Below are 19,957 nucleotides of genomic sequence, written 5' to 3' on the forward strand. Positions count from 1 at the left end.
TGTCTGATTCTTGGAACACCTTGATAGCAGTGGTCAGGGTTGTTATGTGAAGGCATTGTCTAATTCTTGGAACACCTTGATAGCAGTGGTCAGGGTTGTTATGTGAAGGCATTGTCTAATTCTTGGAACACCTTGATAGCAGTGGTCAGGGTTGTTATGTGAAGGTATTGTCTAATTCTTGGGACACCTTGATAGCAGTGGTCAGGGTTGTTATGTGAACGCATTGTCTAATTCGTGGAACACCTTGATAGCAGTGGTCAGGGTTGTTATGTGAACGCATTGTCTAATTCGTGGAACACCTTGATAGCAGTGGTCAGGGTTGTTATGTGAAGGCATTGTCTGATTCTTGGAACACCTTGATAGCAGTGGTCAGGGTTGTTATGTGAAGGTATTGTCTAATTCTTGGGACACCTTGATAGCAGTGGTCAGGGTTGTTATGTGAAGGTATTGTCTAATTATTGGGACACCTTGATAGCAGTGGTCAGGGTTGTTATGTGAAGGCATTGTCTAATTCTTGGAACACCTTGATAGCAGTGGTCAGGGTTGTTATGTGAACGCATTGTCTAATTCGTGGAACACCTTGATAGCAGTGGTCAGGGTTGTTATGTGAAGGCATTGTCTGATTCTTGGAACACCTTGATAGCAGTGGTCAGGGTTGTTATGTGAAGGTATTGTCTAATTCTTGGGACACCTTGATAGCAGTGGTCAGGGTTGTTATGTGAAGGTATTGTCTAATTATTGGGACACCTTGATAGCAGTGGTCAGGGTTGTGTAGAACTATCATTCTGGGCCAAAATACAGAAAAGTTTTAGTAGTTTTACTATATAACGTCTGTAGGTCAACACTAAATTGCCTCAATTATCCATACTATTATCCAACTGAGTATATTGACACAAATAATTATGGTGGAAAATAAGTATTTGGTAAATCTCAATACTTCGTTATATACCCTTTGTTAGCCGGCTACTCGCCTGAGTTAGAATACCTCATGGTGTATGCTGTAGACTATTTACAGTACCACCACAAACCTATGCTGGCACTGAGACCGTACTCAACGAGCTATATAGGGCCATAAGCCAACAAAAAAATGCTTATCCAGAGGCAGCGCTCCTTGTGGCTGGTGATTTTAATGCAGGAAAACTGAAATCCATTTTACCTAATTTCTACCAACATGTCGCCTGTGCAACCAACCTGGTCGTATGATTCTGTATGTAAATCCAAGACACTCCATTTAGTATATGTTAAGTTTCGTATGGTATGTATTCAGTTGTCCATCATGCATTTCGTATGATATACAAATTGTAATTTGTAACATATGTTTCGAATTTGCAAAAGGTACAATATATTCCGAATTTGCAAAATGTATGATATGTTACAAATTCTCATTTGTTGTGGCTAACACTAGCTAGGTAGCTAGTTGGTGAGTGCTAACTTTAGCTAGCTGGGTAATGTTAGCTAGGCTAGAGATTAGGGTTAGGGGTTAGGCTTAAGGTTAGTGTTACGTTTAGGAGTTAGGTTAAAGGATTAGGGGTAGGGTTAGCTAAAAGGGTTAAGGTTAGGGTTAGCTAACATGCTAAGTAGTTGCAAAGTAGTAAGTAGTTGAATAGTTGCTAATTAGCTAAAGTTGTCCGTGATGAGATTCGAACACACAATCTTTGGGTTGCTAGACGTTTGCGTTATACACTCACCCATCCGCCCGACCAACCATCCTACTTTTGTATTTGCCTTAAGTAACCTTGTGTCTTATGTAACCATACCAAATTTAACATTTCATACTAATTTAAGTGTCCCGGACATACATTTACTATGTTATGTATAGTCTGAGACCAGGCTTGTGCAACTAGATGAAAAAAATTTATCATCTTTACTCCACTCCCAGAGATGTATACAAAGCTCTCCCTCGCCCTCCATTTGGCAAATCTGACCATAACTCTATCCTCCTGATTCCTGCTTACAAGCAAAAACTCAAACAGGAAGTACCAGTGACGAGCCCAACACGGTATTGGTCCGATGATGCGGATGCTGATGATACAGGACTGTTTTGCTAGCACAGACTGGAATATGTTTCAGGATTCATCCGATGGATTCATTCGATAAGTACTCATCTCAGTCATCTGTTCTGATCTTCAGCTCTTGCAGGCTCCAATGAAGTTTGTGCCATGATCACGTATTTGCTTTGCAGGTCCTCGGATAGAGAAGAATCTTCTCAAAGCTTTGATGAATCTGGGGGTAGACATAGACTCTATCAATTTGATGTGGACCGCTCTTGTACTCATACAGGAGAACAGGACGGCCCAGCGTTGACTTTCAGCGCTGCCTCTTCTGGTCCGAGGGGAGGTGATGCTCCAGGGTCCAAAGATGTCCAGTTCAATATGAGGGAACGGAGGATCAGAGGCAAGTCTGTCTGCAGGTAAGACTGACATATTTTTCTCTTCTAGTTTTCCTCTAAGTTTTCTGAAGATCACACACTTATGGATTATGCTGGATACAAGTATTTTACTTCCAATGATCCACAATCCAGCTGACCGGACTGCACCTTCAGTGAATGGATCACCCTGATGTGCAACTTGCTTGTATCTCTACCACTGCTGTCTCTAGAGAGTTGAAAACAGCAGGTCTGGGACAGGTAGCACATCCAGTGAACAGGTCAGGGTTCCATAGTCGCAGGCAGAACAGTTGAAACTGGAGCAGCAGCACGGCCAGGTGGACTGGGGAAAGCAAGGAATCATCAGGCCAGGTAGTCCTGAGGCATGGTCCTAGGGCTCAAGTCCTCAGAGAGAGAGAAAGAAAGAATTAGAGAGCATACTTTAATTCACACAGGACACCGGATAAGACAGGAGAAATACACCAGATATAACAGACTGACCCTAGCCCCCCGACACATAAACTACTGCAGCAGAAATACTGGAGGCTGAGACAGGAGGGGTTGGGAGACACTGTGGCCCATCCGACGATACCCCTGGACATGGCCAAACAGGCAGGATATAACCCCACCCACTTTGCCAAAGCACAGCCCCCACACCACTAGAGGAATATCTTCAACCGCCAACTTACCATCCCGAGACAAGGCCGAGTATAGCCCACAAAGATCTCCGCCACGGCACAACCCAAGGGGGAGCGTCAACCCAGATAGGGAGATCACGTCAGTTACTCAACCCACTCAAGTGACACACCCCTCCTAGGGACAGCATGGAAGAGCACCATCTGATTATAGTGGTTTTGGCTTGTTTTAGATGGTTGCCCTGGAGAAGGATTTGGCCATTTGGAGTAGTTTTGCGATTGCTTGGGTGAGCGACTTCCAGCTGGAGAACTGTTCAAACCTGTGTGAGCCAAGTTGGACTTCAGTAGCGAAGGTTGTGACTTGCAAGCCAGTCTGGTTAGTCCCATGATGAACCCAACGTGACTTCTTCCTTCGACATCGACCACTCTGAGGTAAGCTACAGCTGATGTGGATGAATCTGAGAAGACGCACAGTTATCTTCATTGCATGGAAGACAAGGAGACAGGGACATAGGGCCTTCGGATGGTGAGCTGTTCGAGTTCCATCAGTGGGTCTTTCCACATTTTCCACTGCATCTCTTTCTCTTCTGGTATGTTCATGCTCAGTAGAGATTTCTCTACTATAGATTTCTCTATTTCAATGCCTTGCATTGCATAGTGATAGGTGCTACAAAACATCTAGGCTGTTGACCGTGGACAGGACACCTCGTCTTGTGAACGGCTTCTCTTCTCAGGATACAGGAAAGGAGAAGCTGTCTGTTTCCAGATTCCAACTGATGCCTAAGCTTCGCTGAATAGGTAATGGATCTGACCCTAGATCCAAATCTTTTGCGCGATCCTCTGGAAGAAATGCTTCTATGACTTTGCTGCTGTTGGAGGCTATCTTGTGCAGCCTTAAGTTTGACTCGACTAACATGTCTGTTTTTCTTTTCAGGATGTCAATTGCTTCTTCATCGCTGGAGAATGAGGTACATCCATTGTCCACATAGAAGTTCCTCATGACAAACTGTTTTGCATCTGTGCTGTGCTCTTCTTCACCCTTCCACCCACCTCAGGCTGTAGATGGCCACAGCTGGAGAGGGGATGTTGCCAAGCGCATGTACTTTCATCCTGTACTCTGTTATATCAATGCTAAGGTCGTGGTCTTCAAACAACAGGAACCTCAGGTAATCTCTGAGGTCTTCTCTGACAAAGAAGCAGTAGAACATCTGTTGCACATCAGCTGTGACTGCAATACGTTATTTTCGGAATCAGATGAGGAGTCCGAGGGGTGTGTTTTTCAGGTATGGTCCACTGAAGAGGACATCGTTGAGGGAGACGCCTTCATGCTAAGCGCTGGAGTCAAAAACTATTAATATCTGACCTGGTTTTTGGGGATGATACAGACCAAAGATGGGTAAGTACCAACATTTTTGTTTTCCCTTCAACGGTGGAGCTTTTTCAACTTGGTCCTTGTTGAAGATCTTCTGCACAAAATCATGAAAGTGTTCTTTCATGTCTGGCTTTCTCTCTAGAGTATGTCGCAGAGAAGTGAGTCCTTTTAGTGCCTGTCCTCTGTTGTTAGGGAGTTGATGCTGGGGTGAAAGGAAAGGTAGAGGAGCTACCCAGCTTCTAGACTTGTCCACATGAAGACTTCTCTGTCCATGATCTCAAGGAAGATGCTATCTGCAATCAATGGGGCTGGCTTGTCATCGTTTTGTGTTCTTTCAAACACTTTGCATCCGAAGTCGTCCATATCTCCAGCTGGGACAGCGCCCTCTATGACACTGAGTTTACTGAAGTTGTGTTATTCAGTCTCATTTGTTCTGTAATGCTAACTTTAGCTGGCTTATGAGATTCGTTCAGACATACATCACCGATGATGACCCATTTGAGGTCATGGCATTGTGCGTAGGGTGCGTTGTGAGGCCCGTTGTATTGCTCTCTGACTTTGTGCACTCTTAGTATCTCTCTTCCCGAGCTTTCCGAGCAGGGTTACTGCACCTGTGTCGAGTGCTGGAATCTTGTCTGCAACAGGCATCAGATGAGGGTGATGACGTGCAATTTCAGGAGAGGGAATCTCTGATCTATCATCGGGCATCATGTCACATTCTATGAGAGGAAGAATAAGCTGTGTTTTTCCTTTGAATGACTCCACAATGTAGTTGCTTGCTCTTCTCCCAGATTTCTCCATAACGCCTGAACATGTCTTCAGAGTGTAGGGAGCTGAACCTCCTCTAACAGCGAAGAGGTCGAAGAACTCAGTTCTGGCTAACAACTTGTTGCTCTATTCATCTAAGACGGCATATATTCTGACTGCCTTTTCTCTGTGACCTGCGGGATACATTTTGACTAAGCATATCTTGGAACACGATCTAGAGCTGACTGCCTCTCCACAGATCTCAGTGCACTTTGAGGTTACTGCAGGTGTTGCCCTTTCCCTTTGCTCCCCGCCATGACCTTTGTTGGCTGCGGAGTTCTCTGTTCTCCATGGAGCTGGCCCCGGATGCAATGCAGACGGATGTCTATCACTGTCGCACTCTTTGCACTGCACCGCTGTCTCAGTCTTTTGCGAGATGTTTGGTTGAAGCACAGCATCTGAAATAGATGTGGTTGTCCTTGAGATAAGACTTGCGTTCATCCAGTGTCTTGCTCCTGAAGCTGCAGCATTTTCTCAGAGGGTGAGGCTTGTTGTGTAATGAACTCTGCTTGTTTAGGTCCTCAAATGTCTTTCCTGAGGGATGAGCCTGGTTAGCTTTAGACAGATGAAACGCCTGTCTTCTGTACGGACACTGGAGTTCTGTGTTCTCTGTTGTGCTTCTCTGGTGATTTTTAAGTCTTTGTGGAGCTTTAACCTCCTGTGTTTAGGAAGGTGAAGCTTGGAACGTTGCGGGTCCTCGCTTGGTTGACAATAAGACTGGCGAAGAAGGAGAACGGTGGGAATTCAACCCGATGATCTTCCTTGTATTTTGACGCTTGTGAGATCCATCTTTCTTGTAGGCTGTAGGGAAGCTTCTCTTATGATTGGATTGACACCGCAAGATGTGTCCAGATACAAGAGAGGCCTGGCACGTGTCCACCAGCTTTAGCTGCCTCCAGCTCTAGAAGCACTTATTCGGAAAGTCTTCAAGTCTCTGCCATAACACCGTCAGCCCTGCTGTTGCGTTGTGGACGTGCACCGATCTGATCCTCTCGGCCTGCTCAGATGACTTGGGTCCAAGCTATTTGGAGAGTAGGTCCAGCTCTTCTCTGGCTGTCAGATTTAGATATTGGGTGTTGCTAAGAAAAGATGATTTCCAGGCCCAGTAGTTTTCTGGATGGTCATCAAACTTGAGTAGGCCGGAACTCACCATTTCACGACATATCAGGTATTTCGTTACATCTGTAGCTCCTGATGAATCAGGTGGATCCTCTCTGAAGGCAGTTACAGGCCGTGGTTGTGGCTGAGGAGACGGCAGGTGAGCTTGGTTGGACGGCCCAATGTTGTAGAGTTGTTCTCCTACAGACATGTTCTCTCTTCTGTAGCTTTTAATGGTGTTTTGGAGAGGGGGGAATATGTTGCAGTTCTGCTGGTTACCTGAAGGACTGACAGGTAGACCTCTGTGCTCATGAACACTTTGTTTGCCAAACCGGAGGACTGGTTCAGTTTTGTAGCATCTGGCTGTATAAACGTTGACCACTGCTGAATGGACCTCCAATGACCTTGGGTCATGATGAGATGGAGCAGTGTACATGTTTGTGTGCGATTGTACATACTCACTGATGCATTGAGCTGTGCTGAGAGGTGTCATCTGTGTTTCTATCAGACGATGTGACTCCATGTTTTCATCTTCGGCGGCTGCTTCCAGAACCTCAGCTTCCGCTATGGCTGCACTAGCAGCTTTCTCCTGTTTGAGAACATGCAAATGGACGTTTACCTCTGCTTTCCTTCTAGCTGCCAGGGCAGCTACTTCAGCCATAAGCCTTTGCTGCTCTTCTTCCATGCAGGCTTGTTGTCTAATGATATCCTCTTCACGTATAGTATAAGAAGCCAGTGTGCATGCCGCCTCTGCATTAGGACAAGCCTTAGTGGCTGCAGCTTTAGCTGATGACAGGTTAGAGTGACTTGAATGCGTGGAACTCATGCGTTGTGATATGGCAGCTTCAGCACTAGCTGATGTCAGGTTTGATTACCTAGTCTCTAGAGCTTGAGCACCGTGACCTAGTCCCCAGGGTGTTCTATGGGCAGCCCTCTACATCTGGATGCTGAAGGAAGGTTGGGGTTTTACCTTGATCCTTTGGTTGTTGCATGATGAGCTTGGGTTACCTCCCTGCGATGATGTCTGATGGCTGAAGAGTCTGGCTGGATAGCGACAATACCCCACTGTTAGTCTACACCTGCTGTCTACGAGGCATGTGACAAATAAAATTAGATTTAGATTTTATATTTGATTCAATAAACAGTGGATATGTTTGTGATGCATTTAATGTCTCTGGATAGATTTGAACAATCTAGACCAGTATTCATAATATACTGATCCAGAATAAAAAATTATATGAACAGCGGGGACCTGATCCTAGATCAGCACTTCTACTCTGAGACACCTTATAAATATGGTGCAGATTTGCATCAGGATTGCTTACGTTATCATCACACCATTGACTCAAAATGATTGAGTTGGTATTTGTTTGTCCCTCAGCCACATGAAATAGAATATTTATATTGTATCTCATTGCTCTTCTGGTCCCAGTAAACCTTTTCCTCATCAAATAGCTCATTTGGATGGGTGAGGATAACATTTGGCAATTATTTTAAATACAATGTTATTATGTTATAACAGAGAATTAAAAAAGAAAAATGTATGTGTAAAACTAGAAGCCATACAGGAAGGGGGAGGGAGGAGGAAGATAAAGACACGTTGAGGACATCTAAGGACCAAGAAAATTCCATATTTTCATTCTGTCTACCAGCAGATGGCCCTGTTGCACTATTTGGGGTATTGAGAGGAACACTTTGATCATATTCTTTGTGAAAAGAGAAAGGAAGGGAAAAGTTCCACATTCCACATGTAAAGGATTCGATAGATAATTAAAATAGATTTAAATACTTCAACATTTCAGGACCTACTTTGTAATTGACAATTGTGCTACCATTTGAACACTGTCCCTCATGTTCCACCTATAGCCTGCCCTTAACCCCAACAACTTTACATTTACTGTATATTCTGTAGAGGTTTTGTTGTTAATGTAAATGTCGATATCTTGGCCACATGGACGGCATTGTCTCATTTCCATTCACACAATCAAGAGTTGACTGTGAAAGGGACAGCCATCCACCCCAGTGTGTCTCACATTGTATTCAGTGATGTGGGGGATGGTCCCTTCAATGTTGTTCTAGATGGGAGGGGTAGATGTTTCACCAACAACCGACTGTCACCCCTGTAGGGACACTTATCCAAAGTACAGTCATGAACCTGAAGGGACCAACCTTCCCTGGTGGAGCGTAGAACCTTTCACACTTCCAAACAAAACCAACTTATATCTTCCAGTTGCATTTTTAGCATGTAAATCTTGGTGGGGCAAACAAACTAAACTAATTTGGGATGCATTCAAGCAAAGGCACTACACTAACACTATAGCCCACCCAATCTACCTACCTCATCCCCATACTGTTTTTATTTTATTTACTTTTCTGCTCTTTTGCACACCAGTATCTCTACCTGCACATGTTCATCTGATCATTTATCACTCCAGTGTTAATCTGCTAAATTGTAATTATTCACTCCTATGGCCTATTTATTGCCTACCTCCTCATGCCTTTTGCACACAATGTATATAGACTTGTTTCTACTGTGTTATTGACTTGTTTATTGTTTGCTCCATGTGTAACTCTGTGTCGTTGTCTGTGTCGAACTGTTTTGCTTTATCTTGGCCAGGTCACAATTGTCAATGAGAACTTGTTCTCAACTAGCCTACCTGGTTAAATAAAGGTGAAATAAAAAATAAAAAACAATACATTAATTGCACTATAACGGTGACAAACGATGCCCACAAACTGTTAGGGCCTATATCAGCAGAGTCCAAACAGCAGAGTCCCAACAGCAGAGTCCCAACACCTTACCACTGCAACACCTGGCTATCAGAGGAGCCTGGTCTGGCAGCCTCATTTACTGCCTTTAAAAAACATAGCCATATCAGCTAACTTGCAAATGTGATTTCATACTGACAATTGAGATGTATAAACTATAACATAAGGGGACAACAAGCGAATACGAGGCAATACGTAATTTCAATTAAAAACATTAATGAGCGAGCTAGGACGGACGAGAGCAATATCACTATTTGTTCAGCACTTTTGAAATGTACAGTGACAGAATTCTCCCTGTACACCAAGTCAGAACCATAGAATAAATAAAGGAGGCATATGAGCAGACAATGAAAGCTCTTACAATATTCAATGATTACATTTCTCTAAAACAGGTTATAGGCTACATGTGCATCACCAAGTTGGAACAGTAGGTGAAATTAAGAGGGAATAGGCTACAAACAGCTTACTACACAACATACACTTAGTATTACTTTCTAATCTACAGGATACAAATCTCCCTGGCATATTACATCATTTATGCAGCAACATACAAGACATTTTTGAACTCACCTGTTGTGCTGTGCTCACTTGAACAGGAGGTGGCACGGAGGTCCTTTGTGGGCAAATTTTGTCATCAAACTTTGTCATCGAAGTCTGTAATTATCTTGATTTATGGTGCTATCAAGACAACTTCGAACTCTGAAAGAAACAAAGTTGAATCATGATGACGTCAGTAATCTTCACGTCGTAGCTCTTGAAAGAGGCCTGAGTTCCCGACTTACAATTCCAAGTTCAATGACCGTTCAAAACTTATTTTCCCAGTCGGAACTCGTTTTTTCCCAAGTTCCCAGTTGTCTTGAACTCACTCAAGTCAGATTTCCCAGTTCCAGAGTTAACAGTTGTTTTGTGCGCGGCAGAAATCATGCTGGATTGACAGCATGGCCAATGTTGAGTGTTTATCATTTTAAGTTTGGAAAAGATACCCTTAAACCCAGACTTGGGACCACACACCCTCTCCACTGAATAGCAGGCTAGTGATGGTTTTGCCAAGCTTGCAGTTAGCCACTGATTCCTTCCAAACCACTCATTGTTGAATTTGTGTTTTCCAACTTGTTGTGTAATGTTTATGTCCAATGGTCGATGAGCATTGATACGTTTTATCTATAATTTCTCTTCATTATTTCTCTTCATATGATGAGGATTAAAAAGGATTTGCCAGGACATTGCCTACTTGATTCATGATGACTGCTAGCTAAGATTTCGAAAGTATTATGTTGACATGATCAGTCTAATCAAATCTACTCTAGATATAATGTGATTTGACATTATTTTATCTGTGGCCAATGACCTTGAGTCTTCTTGGATGGGCACTTCTAATGTAACTCTATGGCAGCACCCAAGGGGCTTGAATTTTCAAGCTCTACCCTTAGATTTGGCGTTGACATAGTGTTCCCAGGAGTGACTGAACACTGAGCCAATCACAGCGCCACTAGAGAACATTACCATCCCCTACGCTCCGTATTTTCTGCTGGCTGCCCCACCACCACAGAAAGCATTGAGCTAGGCTGAAACACCTGCATTTTGGAGCTGCCTTATGCAAGAAAGCAAAAAATAGAGCATGTTTTTATGCAGCTTTATTAACTCAACGATTAAATTATTATTAATTTTTTTACAATGTTTGCAAACTTATATGTGACACGTATTAATGCCAAAATAACATGCAAAACAGGCAAGCCCACATGCCCTGAATGACGGGTCGCCACTGATCGATCTCTTCATCTTTCCAATGTAATTTTCCCTCTCAAAAAGGCAGAATAAAGAAGGTGATATAGAGGATCTCAGAGTAGGCAAGACAGAGATTTAAATGTCTGAATTTTGTATATTGTCTTCTGTAGGCTAAATCCCCATCACACACATGGAGACAACTAAAAAAGCTTTTAAGTGCTATATGCAAAAAGAGTGCCATGCTTGCAGAAAAAGTGGCCTGTGGGATAGATACATGGACACAATTATCATTATTTGTCTTTTTTCCACTTCCAGTACAAATGTTTTGAAAAGTTGCCTAAATAAAACTAGTGTCTGCTTAATTGATAAATAGCAAACTCATATATTATTGAATAGCTGTTATAATGTGATCAATTCGTTTGATCAGGACATTTCCAACAGAATGTTACCGCCAAAAATACGTGCCTATATTCAAATAAGACAAGGTGACGCCCTCCTCCTATTTAGCCAGCACTCTCCACAGAGCACCACCTTCCATTTATCTTGCGACGACGAGCCTCTTCAAGCACCAGCTCTTCGCACTCGGTCTGTCAAAGGTACATTTTATACAAGGTCGTGTTTATCTGACTACACAATTTCGTCATATTATTATTTAAGTATTCTAAGTAGTAGTTAATGTGTAAATGACTAGACTTATTGTGAAGAGTTATTGTGAATGAACATTGTTGGAATGCGGCTTTAGCTGTTATCTAACATTAGCTGTAGTAGCTATTCTTCACACGCACCAATTTGCCAGTTTTACTTAACCTGTGAACATTTATACGGGCTATATTAACATCTGTCAAACACACGGCGGGGGTTTCACTCTTACAAATATGTAATGAACCGTATTTAACTACGCTAGTGATCAACTTCATTGTAAAGATTGCTGCATCCGCCTTTAGCCAGATAGCTTAGCACCAAGTGGCGAAGCAGGCCAACGTGGTGCAAAATGGCGCTTACATTCTTGGCCTGCTTTTTCCCCCAACACGCATTTAGCCAGACTCATTTAGTGGGCTTAGTATGTTGTCCAAACCTTAACACGTTATGTCAAATAACATTGAAATTGTTATTTGCCTGAATTTGATTAACTACGTACAGCTAGCTAACTACAGCACCTTGGTTGGCCTACCGCCAGCTATCTGTCTTAATTCTGTGCGCAATATGTCGGACAACAGCTCCCGCACACGGCGTGACCTACGTTTACAACTCCTAGTAGCAAGTATCACAATGTAAAAAGTAGGTGTTTTACTTGACCCGGATTGATCCCTTGCAGACACAGAATCATGTCCGACGAAGGAAAACTTTTCGTCGGAGGCCTGAGCTTCGACACCACAGAGGAGTCTCTGGCGGAAGCTTTCGCAAAGTATGGAAATATCGCAAAAGGTGCGTTCTAGACATTTTATTTAATTTGCTAAGTGATCGCTGGCTACTTCCATAAATATTAATTTATGTTTCTCTCGCACAGTTGATGTCATCAGGGACAAAGAAACGGGAAGGTCTCGTGGATTCGGCTTCGTAAAGTACGATAATGCCGAGGATGCGAAGGACGCATTGGAGGGAATGAACGGCAAGGTATATCGTTATCATTACTTATATTTACCAATTATCGGAGTTGCTTTTGTTTTAATAACCTTAATGACATAACTTACTAGATTACTAAGAATACATCTAGGTGTAGCTTAATGAACCATAAAGTTATTTCTGGTTTTATCATATCGAAGTTAGCCAGGTAATTTATTAATCCTGTTAACTCGTTATCCCATTATGAAAAGTCACATGTTTATGGCCCGTGCTGAGTAACACTCCTGTCTCTTGCAGTCTGTCGATGGCAGAACCATTCGTGTGGATGAAGCCGGCAAGGGTGGTGGTCGCTCAGGAGGTGGAGGTGGCGGTGGATTCAGAGGTTCCAGAGGCGGTGGCGGATATGGTGGTGGAGGTGGCTATGGAGGGGGGAGAGGAAGAGGTGGGCGAGTTTACTCGCGAGGTATGGGCAGGCAATCTGCAAGATGGTGTGCTCCCCATCATCCATTAGCGTTTTGTCTTGCCCTCCCTCTTAGCCGTAGTTACATTTCAGTGTGAGTTTGCTTTGGCGGTGAGTTTGTTTTTGAAGTCTTGCGGTGTTTGTTCCCAGGTGGTGGAGGATATGGTGGCGGTGACAGGGGATATGGTGAGAGGAGCTATGGTGGTGGTGGTGGAGACCGCAGCTATGGGGGTGGAGACCGGAGTTACGGGGGTGGCGGTGGATACAGGAGCGGCGGTGGCGGAGGGTACTCTTCTGGTGGCGGAGGATACAGAGACAATAGGTGAGGCGACACGTCTGATTACACATTTCCTAAATTGGTGTTTGTGGACATTCCCCTCTTGCATCCTTTACAATGAACTGTAGTTGTGAACGATTAACTGATGTTATAAATTCCATTTAGCTCAGGTGTTTGAGCACAACGTGCCCCTTTTCCCCCAGTTCTTGATGTCAAGAACTGGGGGATGCTGGGTTGAAGGGAGTTGAGGTTTTCATAATGCACGTTTTCAGCTTGGTACAGCGTAGAGGCGTGGTAATTAACTACAAAGACTGCTCGACTGGCTTTTTACATTTTTACCCCCCCATCTCGGTGGAAGGGGGTTTAAGAGGATTCACACCTGCTAAAGTCTGCCCAAAAATAAGCCCGATGTGTATTTATGGGACCATCTATTGTTGGGTCATAGACATGATAATCACGTCATTGTGTACAGCTCTCTGGGCAGATATGCCTACACTTTATGCCTGCATGGTATGTTGGATGCACACATGAGGGGGAGCGGAGACTGGACTTTAAGGATTGGGAAATTAAGTCATCAAACTATGTAATATACACCTATCTTATAGTAACTTTCTATTGTCTAGACAATGTGAACCTGCCAAACAATGGAATGTTTTGGCAACTGAATATTTGTCTTTGATTTATTTAATTTTTTTATGCTAATGACATTTCATGTTGAAAATAATTTGAACAGTGATTGTTAATAAATAATCGTGCTGGAACCAAACTGGCCCCAAAGCACTAATGAGCAGGGACCTTACCTATATTTTTTCCCTTCCAATGTTAGGGGCCAGGGAGGCTACGGGGACCGCTCTGGGGGTTCCTATAGAGACAGCTACGACAGTTAAGGTATGTGTTTGTTTCTTCATAGGCCTAGGCTGCGTTAGGTCACTTCCTCATTCCAAGGTTCTGGACTTGAACCTTTTACTAGGCTGCGGCTGAATAGTTTAGGATGAGATCTAGTTCTGCTCCAACCCTAATCTAGCACACCTGATTCTAATACTTAGCTGGCTGAATCGGGTTAGTTACAAGTGGTTGGAGTGATCCTACAGGGGGTAGCTCTCTAGGAATATTGTTTGGAGAACCCTGGTTTAGTGGGTAAGTGGGGGGATGTTATCAAGCTCAAATGTTCGTGAAACTTGTTTCCTAAACTCAGTGTCTTTACCTGTGTGCCCAATTCTTGTCCTCAGCTGCACACGAGTAAAAATCCACCCCTGATTCAAGATCATCCCTTGGCTGGCTGTATTTAAAAAGCTCCTCAAGAAATTTGTCCACATGTTGACCTGATTTTTGTAGTCCTATTCTGTGTTTAAGTAGCTCGAGCGTCTTTAAATTTAGCCATGAGTTTTGGCCATTAATTTACAAACCATGTTTAAAAAGTTAATGATCTCTAAAGGATGCATCTCAATTTGCTCTTATGGCATTTAGTTCAATTGATAAAGCATAATGTCTGACTTGTTGGTGCTGTACAAACCAAAACGTTGCTTCACATGGCTGTTTGTAAATAAACGCCCACTGTTCTTTACATTCTACTCCCTGTCCCTATCAGCACTGACATCTCCATTTAAATCCTTGATATTAGTATTGTGGATATCAACGAGGCTTGTTTACCTTCCTGTTTTCCTTTGTTTTAAACGACAATGTCCGACCTACCTCCTGCCAAGTTTTAAACTGAGCGAGAAATAAAATGATTCCTTTGACGACCTTTATCTATACAATTGAGGTTCTTAAAATAGCTGAGGGTCCTGTATGTTCAGTTTCCAAAAAGAGTGAATTCCTTTCAGACTGGTAAAACTGTTCATGAAGTTGCAAATTGCAGCATGCTACAGTCTGCTCACGGTATTTTGTTATTTTGCTCTGCTCAATGCCTGCATTTTAAAATGTGCTTGTTATAATGGACTGAACACAAAGATCAACATCAATGTTACTGCTCTTCTTGCCCAATAGTATTCCACCTGGGAACGATTTTGTACTTTCTGTTCTTTGTATCATCAACATTGAAGATTATTTTGTCAATTTTGGCTTCATGGAGCCTATTAAAACGATTTGTTGAAAATACTTTCTTGTGCCTTGAACATGCTTATGGGGGAATTGGCTGGTTTATTGTCGGTGATTATTATAGTTTATCTTCATAGCGTTGGCTTGTTTCCCTTATGTGGGGCTTTAGAGCTAATTTCTATGGTTTAAACTTTCCAAAAGTGAGAACAAGAACTTTGAAATTTTACAGAGATTCATAGGAAGTGACATGGTTCCAGTATTTGTCTAGTCTTTGGCCTATTTAAGTGATGCTTCTCTGGTGGCTTGTTGCCACTGACTCAAGTGTGGTGTTTGCCTTTAAGTGGTTAACAGTGAGTGGGGTACTGGTAAAGTATAGTCAATGCACTTTTCCAGTTTCCTCAAAGCAAAATTTCACTGAAGTATTGTTCTCATTTTCTGCTGGCTTGCCACTGCAGGGCACAGCAGTGGTTGGTAAATGGTTATATAATCCTCTAGTTGTAGTCAATGGCAGTTTCCAAATTGGCTGTTCAGTATGACTTTGTTTCAAAGTTTGTCAAACAGTGCTAAGACGTACCCCTCAATTGTCATATGCATATTTCAACCTCTTGGGTTGACTAATCTTCCATGACTTAAGTGGGGCCTAATAGTGGGAAGTAGGTGGTGGTCCTGTTAATGCTCCATTGCTCAGCTACAGAAAATGCCTACAAGTCCTTGGAGAATGAAGTGTTGCGCCTACCAACAAGTGCTCGTCAGAAGTGAAAGCTGCTCTCTTGCCTAGTTCATTTGTGGAGAATCGATAGGCCAGTTCACGTGAGGTAATCTCCTTTTGCTCTCCTGCTCACATCCTTCAAACTGAGTTCTCATTATTTCCAGAAATATGTTATCCATTGTCCCCCTCTGCTGCAAAGATTGCCACAGTCCAATGTTCCTTGGCCACTTCTGAATTTCACAACTCTACAAATCCACATAGAAAACTGCCACCCCCCCCCCCCCCCTTTTCAAATGTGCCTTAGCAAAATTACCATTCACCTGGCCTCAGTCCAATTACTTTTGCATCATGTCCTTCAGAAATTCTGATCACCTCAACTGGCTCAATTGTCCCCCCCCAGGCCTGATTTTTAACCCCCCCCTTGTTTTTATAGTGTGGTTCTAAGCATTGTGTTAAGTCTGGGTAGATGAACATGTTATGAAACGACTGCTGGCTAAAGTATTTGTGTTTGTGAGCTTCTGTTCTAATCTCATGAATGTCTTCTCGTTAGGATGAATTTACCCTCTGGAGACTAACCTGTCCTGAACTCTCCAGTGTGTCAGATGGTGATGAGCTGGAGTTGCAGTTACTGCTGCAGCTACATTTTTCAGGTTTGTCTCTTGTTCCTGTAAATTTCCACGGGTGGAAATTAACATTTTATTTTTTTTGGCAATGCCGTGCTTTACTATTTGATATGTGCTAGTACTTTGGTCTTTATTTTCAGGGCTGGGTTGTATTTGAATATTACCACTCACCAGCATGGCGTTTATTAATCAGAAAAACGCCTTCAATTCTTTGACTAATCCAAACAGCTCTTTTTCGTAGCCTACACTTGGTTGCCTGAGCCATAGAGCAAATTAAAATAAAGGGTTGCAAACATGTTTTTGCCCCTCTATTTTTGACCTGAAAATGAACCATTTATGATTTGACTGCATTTTACAATGCTGCTGCTCCCCATGTGTCCCCAAGACAAATGGTTTTGATTCACGGCTTTGGTGCAGCTAAACCACACGTCTATCCTACAAAAATGTAGAGAATTTATAACTTGTTGTGCTGTTAGATATGTATTGGCGTCTCAGATCCGACGCGCTCAGGATGTTACATGTCATTTGCGATGTGCATTGTAGCATCTCATTCCACTTCCCCTGTGAGAACCATGAGCATAGGTTGGCTGTGCCAAGCCTGCCAGGAGCCTTCCATACAGTGTAAAACTCCTGCCTGAGCCATGGCACAAATTAAAATAGGGGTTTCAAACTTGTATTTGCACCTTTTACCAGCGGCAAGCCAGCAGTTGTCATGACCCTTGTGGTCATTAAAAGTCCCATGACACTTAATGTAAGAGTAAAGGTGTTAGCTTCCCTTCCACCACAACCTCGTTGGCGACTCGCTTTTTAGTCTGTTTTTGTCTAACAGCTGAACATTTAAAAAAATTGTTATTGAAAAGAGACAGCATTTTGCAGCAATTTAGATGGTACAATGATTCTTTACGCTGGCTTGTTTTGTCACAAACTGAAATTAGGCTAATGATGTAGGATTTTGGTTACCAGGAAATGGCAGAGTGATATCTTTTGAACGCTTGCTCTAGATGCCCATGCCTCTGAGTGACTGAAGAGAGGGATGGTGCAGCCTTCCAATTTGATAATGAGAGACAGACCAGCTTTGGTTGAGAAATCAGAGGGCTGCACAATTAGAAGGCAATTAATCATTAGAATGCAAAATGATTGAAACAATATTACTGCAGATATTAAGGACATTTCAATGCAAAATATATTACGTTGATCCTTTAAGCGTGTCCATTAAGCTGCTACTGTTCTAATGCTCTGACAATACATTGATTATAATTGGTTTCTTTCATTCCTCGGTCTCAGGTCCAGTGTATGGCGTTGACGTGCGTGTGCGCAGAAGTGGAGTCAGAAATCTGCATTAGTCCGAAGACTTTGTACATTAAAATATTTAAAAATCCAAAGAATCAACAATTAAGGTCCTACAAGCTGCACCTCATTTAGGAAACTGCTGTTAGGTGACACTTTTCGCTATACTGACGTGTTACAGAAGAAACAAAAGCACTTGTTTTAATTTGAGTTTCAACATTTCACGGCTCAGTTGTGTTGGAGCATGTGTTCAACTGGTTTTTTAATGTGATGAATTTGTGCATGATGTATTGTGAATTCAGGTATCTTCAATAAAGGTGCAAATCATTAAGTGCTCAATCCCATATTGCTTATCTATCAAATTATTTAAGGAAATAGACAATGGGGACAAACTTCTTTGTGTCTTTCAATTAGACATGGAATTGATCAGTTAAAATGCCTGAAAGATGGCAAGCAATGTTTGGTTATCCCAGCTCAGACATTGTGCTGCAGTACTCTGGAGCATTGATCATAGGGAAAGATACATCCTGCCCAGTGCTTAATTTGTAAATTGGGGTGACCTGGGGAATCGGAACCATGAAAGAAATCCCATAGAGCATTGCATGCCTTATCGCTTTTACGTACTGGTGTAAAGAGGTGCTTGCAGAAGTTGCACACATGGAACATCTTTGATTTCATAAAATTCTACATTTTATGTGCCGGGAGAATTTTTAATACCTCACAAATGATGGAAATGACAGGCTCCTTTGACAATCTGAGATCAATGAAAACAGCCTTGGTCTGGAGACATTGTACAATGAGGAAATTATAATGAAATGATAAGCCTTTGGCTCAGTGGAACTGGAATGATGTGGAGCTCACCCACCGGCGATGGCCAATGCACTCTTGCCTATCAATTTGGAAGTTTAACTTGGTAGCCTACAAACAGTCTTTTCCTGCGATTGTATTTGAAATGTCACAAAGGGCCTGATTTGGCTGACAATTTTATCTTTGATAAATTGAAATACATGTCAGAGGTGCTACGGCAAATCCAGCACCCATGATTCAGTGCAACGCTGGAGAGATGAGTTGCATGCTCATGTCTATCACAGCAGGGAGAGATAATAGAATGTGATAGGTGCACTTCTGGCCACTTCTCGCTACAATGTTGCATAAACTGAAAATGTCTCATGTCATGAAAGGTACCGGATCCTGGAAAATGGGTTCCTGAGAGATGAACAGGATCAGGCTCAAATTAAGCACTAATCCCACCAGGTAATGTGTCCCACCGAAACTGACAGCACATTTCTTTGGTGCCATGTATTAGCACTGTCGGGTTTATACAGTCAACACTGGCCTTGTCTCACCCTGAAATCACAAATTAGAGGTCATAAAATTAAACTGGTGTAGACCTTACAAGCCCTTAACCAACAATGCAGTTCAAGAAATAGTTAACCTAAAGTGAAAGGGGAAAAAATGACACTATAAATATTCCAGGTGGCCATTTGAATAATTGTTCAGGAGTCTTATGGCTTGGGCATAGAGGCTGTTAAGGAGCCTTTTGGTCCTAGACTTGGCCGTGCGGTAGCAGAGAGAACAGTATGACAGGTGACGAGTCTCTTGGGTGACTGGACAATTTTTGGGGCCTGACACCGCCTAGTATATAGGTCCTGAATGTCAGGAAGCTTGGCCCCAGTGATGTACTGGGCCATACGCACTAGTGCCTTATGGTCAGATGCCGAGCAGTTAACATACCAGGCGGTGATGCAACCGGTCAGGATGCTCTCGATTGACAAGCTGTAAAACTTTTTGAGGATCTGGGGACACATGTTACATTTTTTTCAGTCTCCTGAGGGGGAAAAGGTGTTGTCGTGCCCTCTTCACAACTGTCTTGGTGTGTTTGGACCATGATAGTTTGTTGGTGATGTGTACACCAAGGAACTTAACTCTCGACCCGCTCCACTACAGCCCCGTCGATGTGAATGGGGGTCTGTTCAGCCCTCCTTTTCCTATAGTCCAAAATCAGCTCCTTTGTCTTGCTCACATTGAGGGAGAGGTTGTTGTCCTGGCACCACGCTGCCAGGTCTCTGACCTCCCTGTATGCTGTCTCATTGTTCTCTGTGATCAGGCCTACTACCACTGTTGTGTCGTCAGCAAACTTAATGATTGTGTTGGAGTCGTGTTTGGCCACACAGTTATGGGTGAACAGGGAATACAGGAGGGGACTAAGTACACACCACTGAGGGTCCCC

At 42.9% G+C, this 19,957-nt stretch overlaps 1 protein-coding gene across 7 annotated transcripts; it reads left to right on the forward strand.

Annotated features, from left to right (window-relative positions):
* Positions 1 to 11,238: 11,238 nt before the first annotated feature.
* Positions 11,239 to 18,071, forward strand: LOC109871636 (cold-inducible RNA-binding protein B-like). Of its 7 annotated transcripts, none has more exons than XR_004205725.1 (8): positions 11,239 to 11,367; positions 12,087 to 12,196; positions 12,279 to 12,385; positions 12,632 to 12,797; positions 12,945 to 13,116; positions 13,898 to 13,959; positions 16,368 to 16,467; positions 17,725 to 18,071. XR_004205725.1 is itself a non-coding variant. In XM_020462561.2 (7 exons), exons 2-6 carry the CDS (start codon positions 12,097 to 12,099, stop codon positions 13,956 to 13,958), a joined length of 606 nt encoding a protein of 201 aa, XP_020318150.1. In that variant the 5' UTR covers positions 11,239 to 11,367; positions 12,087 to 12,096; the 3' UTR covers position 13,959; positions 14,301 to 15,168. The 7 variants fall into 7 exon arrangements, 3 of the variants coding, with proteins under 3 accessions (XP_020318150.1, XP_031662360.1, XP_031662361.1); XR_004205726.1 differs by having other exon boundaries at positions 12,632 to 12,776; XR_004205727.1 differs by having other exon boundaries at positions 12,632 to 12,749.
* Positions 18,072 to 19,957: the final 1,886 nt, after the last annotated feature.

Source organism: Oncorhynchus kisutch, linkage group LG27 (assembly GCF_002021735.2).
Source record: "Oncorhynchus kisutch isolate 150728-3 linkage group LG27, Okis_V2, whole genome shotgun sequence".
Lineage (NCBI taxonomy): Eukaryota > Metazoa > Chordata > Actinopteri > Salmoniformes > Salmonidae > Oncorhynchus > Oncorhynchus kisutch.

What these genes read in the sequence shown, in the direction of transcription:
- LOC109871636 (XM_020462561.2), top strand. Translation starts at nt 12,097, where the DNA reads ATGTCCGACGAAGGAAAACTTTTCGTCGGAGGCCTGAGCTTCGACACC. An exon ending in TGGGCGAGTTTACTCGCGAG is followed by an intron (nt 12,798 to 12,944) that starts GTATGGGCAGGC and finishes GTTTGTTCCCAG; the next exon opens with GTGGTGGAGGATATGGTGGC. An exon ending in GGAGGATACAGAGACAATAG is followed by an intron (nt 13,117 to 13,897) that starts GTGAGGCGACAC and finishes TTCCAATGTTAG; the next exon opens with GGGCCAGGGAGGCTACGGGG.